Source organism: Rhagoletis zephyria, unplaced genomic scaffold (genome assembly GCF_001687245.7).
Source record: "Rhagoletis zephyria isolate East Lansing unplaced genomic scaffold, Rhagoletis_zephyria_1.1 Rzeph_scaffold_06430, whole genome shotgun sequence".
Classification (NCBI taxonomy): Eukaryota; Metazoa; Arthropoda; class Insecta; order Diptera; family Tephritidae; genus Rhagoletis; species Rhagoletis zephyria.
The window spans coordinates 5,900-8,916 of record NW_016163513.1 but is presented as its reverse complement, the minus strand read 5'-3'; the positions used below and the strand labels follow the sequence as shown (position 1 = coordinate 8,916).

Sequence of the window (3,017 nt, the reverse complement as noted above, 5' to 3'; positions counted from 1 at the left end):
TTTTTTTTTTTTTTCATTTAATACCCAAAATCGATACCACTAATGTCGAAGATATCAGGAAATATTTATGTAAAAATTTGCTTCCTACATTCAAGCTGGTCCTTTATGTACATAGATATATTAATTTGGTTCGCAATTTTTATTTTCCTTTAATACTTTTTTTTTGTTTATCTAATAAAAATACGTTGTTTTATGAGTTCAATTACAAGCCTGTTAAATATTATCCTTTTGTTTTAAGTAAGTGCAACAGCCCGCGTATCGATACCAAAGTGTAACAAATCACACTGGTCGAATAATTCGGAATCAATTGTGGCAGTCCTATAGTTTAGGGTTGCATTTCAAGTTCCTTTTTTAAAACAAAAATTCTTATCATGATTATCTCCCTGGTCTAGACAGAAAAAGGTAAGAATAGCATTTATGTTTCTAGGATGTTAATTTGGTAAGTAATACGTATGAATCGAGTAAGAATTGTCAAAGCTGTGGCAATGAAAATTTACAAGCCAGCAAATTCCGCCTCGTCCCTTTCAGTGTTATACCAAAATCCGTTTCTTGTATTCTGCAGTAAAAAGGAAGAGGCACGTGCAAAATTTTACGCATACAAACATAAACATAAATTTAATTAAATTTCTTAAATTCTAAAATTTTTTATTTTAAATAATTTGTTTACATTGCAGTTTGATGACTCCTAAAACTATGTTTTTTTTTTTTCAAAATCTCTGTGATCGTCAAATGGCTCTGGCCTGAAGCATTTTGCAACCAATTTTGAAACCATCAAAACTACAAAAAATACCTTATCATTGTTGTTTTTGGTTTCAAAATTGGTCCAGTAGAACCGCAAATTTACAAATTTCTGCAGCATCATAATTTCATGAAGCAAACAATTTGAAGTTGATGGTACAAACTTAAAAATTGAGTAACTCAAAAGTCTTCAGAAGGCTTAAAAACTGCCATAAAATATATTCACAGCTCGCTGCATTTCCTTGCATAAACAACAACTAATTTATACAGTGTAGTGCATTTGAAATCCCGTTCGCTGATTTGTCCGTTACACACTTTCATCTTAAGTAGAACTTGGACCAGATCATAAAGAAATTCCTCATGTTGACCTTCCGGTATACGTGATAAAAAAGGCGTAATAGCTCTCAAATTATCTACATACAAGAATTTGTAATTTCTTTAAGTCGATTGCAACAGTGGATAAATAACACAAACCTTTAAAATTTTGCGCGCCCTCAAAGACAAAGGTCTCATTGCGTACCTCCACATTACAGTCTACAAAACCATTTTCATGCAACAATTTATTATAGTCAGCCACTGGATCTTCACTGTTATACAACGGTGAAATATATTGCATAGCATCCGCCATATATCTACCCCATTTTTCTGATTTTGAGAGTTCCATAAATATTTCATAGAAGGGATGATTTGCGACGAAAACGAGTAGACAGTCACCGCCACTACGGCGCAGCAATTGATAGATATTCTGCAAGGCGCGTCTGCAATATATACATATATATGAAGGTATCGTTAGTGTGATCTTCAGCGATCTCAACAGGCTAGTTTACCTACCTTTGATTTTGCACCCAATTCAGGCAAAAGAAGGAGATGAGGTGATCAAATTGCCCGCACAGGTGTTGTGGCAGCTGCGCAGAAGCGATATCTAACACCTCGAAGTTGGCGCGTTCAACGTCACCATACTTCTGGCGCGCGTAATCGATCATACGCTCCGAAATATCTGTGGCCAAAACAGCATTGAATTTCGCCGGCAGCATTGGATAAATTGATTTCATAAGCACATTGCCAGGACCCGAACCGATATCGATGAGTGTGTCACGCCCATCTGCGCGCCATTTCATAATTTCCTTATACTCCTTAAAACTCTTCTCCGAATCACGTCGCTGAAAATCGCTGGCGCGGTGATAAAGCGAGGCTTGATACACGATATTTACGAGTAAGTATGTAGGAGCACTTTTGTTTATTCTGGAGTTACTCGATATTCGCAAGTGGAAGGATTAAACACAATTTCAATCAATTGCTTACGAGCGGCACTTATGTACCATTCACTTAATGTTGAACTTTTGATAGTTAACTGAACGCAGCTGTAGCTTTTATAAAGCGTATCTTTTCATCGTTATCATACCTGGGTACACTGCATTATATATTAAGTGTATTGAGCATAGTTGTAATGAATAAATTTTTGCTCATAAAGAAATTGCATTTTGATTACCAGTAAAATTTTACTGATTACTGAACATATTTAACTACTGATAGTTGGAAATCATAGTTAGGCTTATCTCCCGCATGCTGAACAACGGAACTGTCACAGCGTAATGGAGCAACGCCTCTCTCCAGTAAAAAGTGAGCAGGGCTACCCTGCAGGGAGGTAAAAACACTTTCGTGGTAGACGACATTTTGAAGAAAATGGAAAGTAGAAAATGCCGCTTCATTACCTACGTGGACGACGTGGCACTCATCGCTAGTGGAAAGTTCCTGGACACTCTGCCACCTGTTGTGCCTAAAATTGGCCAAAAATCTGCGTCAAACGTCTCCTAGGCGCGGATTTGCTATAAATCCTGGATAGACGGAGCTCGCACTATTTACCAAGAGATATAAATGGTATCATGGTAGGAGACGTTTCACTTGTGATCTCTGACAAGTTCTTGGGATTGATTCCTGACAAGAAGTTATAGTGGAAACCAGATATTGAGGAGCACCTGTGGCTCATTTCTGCGGTGTAAAAATGCCACAGAGATCAGGCCTCTCTGAAAGAGTTATATATATTGGCTACGTGAAACCATGATCAAGCCGATCATGTTATATGGGGTCATTGTCTGATGAATTGCACTAGAAATATCTATTCTTGTAAGGAAGCTAGAGCGCGTGCAATGGGCGACTCTCGTTGGCATCAGCGTAGCCTGTCGGATCGCTCCTACTCTAGCGCAAACATACAAAACTAAAAGTTGCCCCAGTTCGTTCCGTCATTAGGCTAAAAAGCTCTGGCTTCCCATTCAACTCGG

The 3,017-nt window shown here is 37.9% G+C and overlaps 1 protein-coding gene across 1 annotated transcript; it reads right to left on the bottom strand.

The window, feature by feature from the left end:
- Nucleotides 1-885: 885 nt before the first annotated feature.
- LOC108373160 (juvenile hormone acid O-methyltransferase-like) lies at nt 886-2,623 on the bottom strand. Its single transcript, XM_017629011.1, has 4 exons — nt 2,602-2,623; nt 1,570-1,930; nt 1,213-1,496; nt 886-1,151 (listed from the first exon to the last, which is right to left on the bottom strand). The coding sequence occupies exons 1-4, from the start codon at nt 2,621-2,623 to the stop codon at nt 961-963; spliced, it is 858 nt and encodes a 285-aa protein (XP_017484500.1). The 3' UTR covers nt 886-960.
- Between the last annotated feature and the right edge of the window lie 394 nt (nt 2,624-3,017).

Excerpts from the sequence above, each read along its gene's own strand:
- LOC108373160 (XM_017629011.1), bottom strand. The coding sequence starts at position 2,623 with ATGATACCATTTATATCTCTTG. Across the intron at positions 1,931-2,601 it reads GATACCATTTATATCTCTTG|CCTCGCTTTATCACCGCGCC; the intron begins GTAAATAGTGCG and ends TCGTGTATCAAG. Across the intron at positions 1,152-1,212 it reads GGGCGCGCAAAATTTTAAAG|ATAATTTGAGAGCTATTACG; the intron begins GTTTGTGTTATT and ends TCTTGTATGTAG.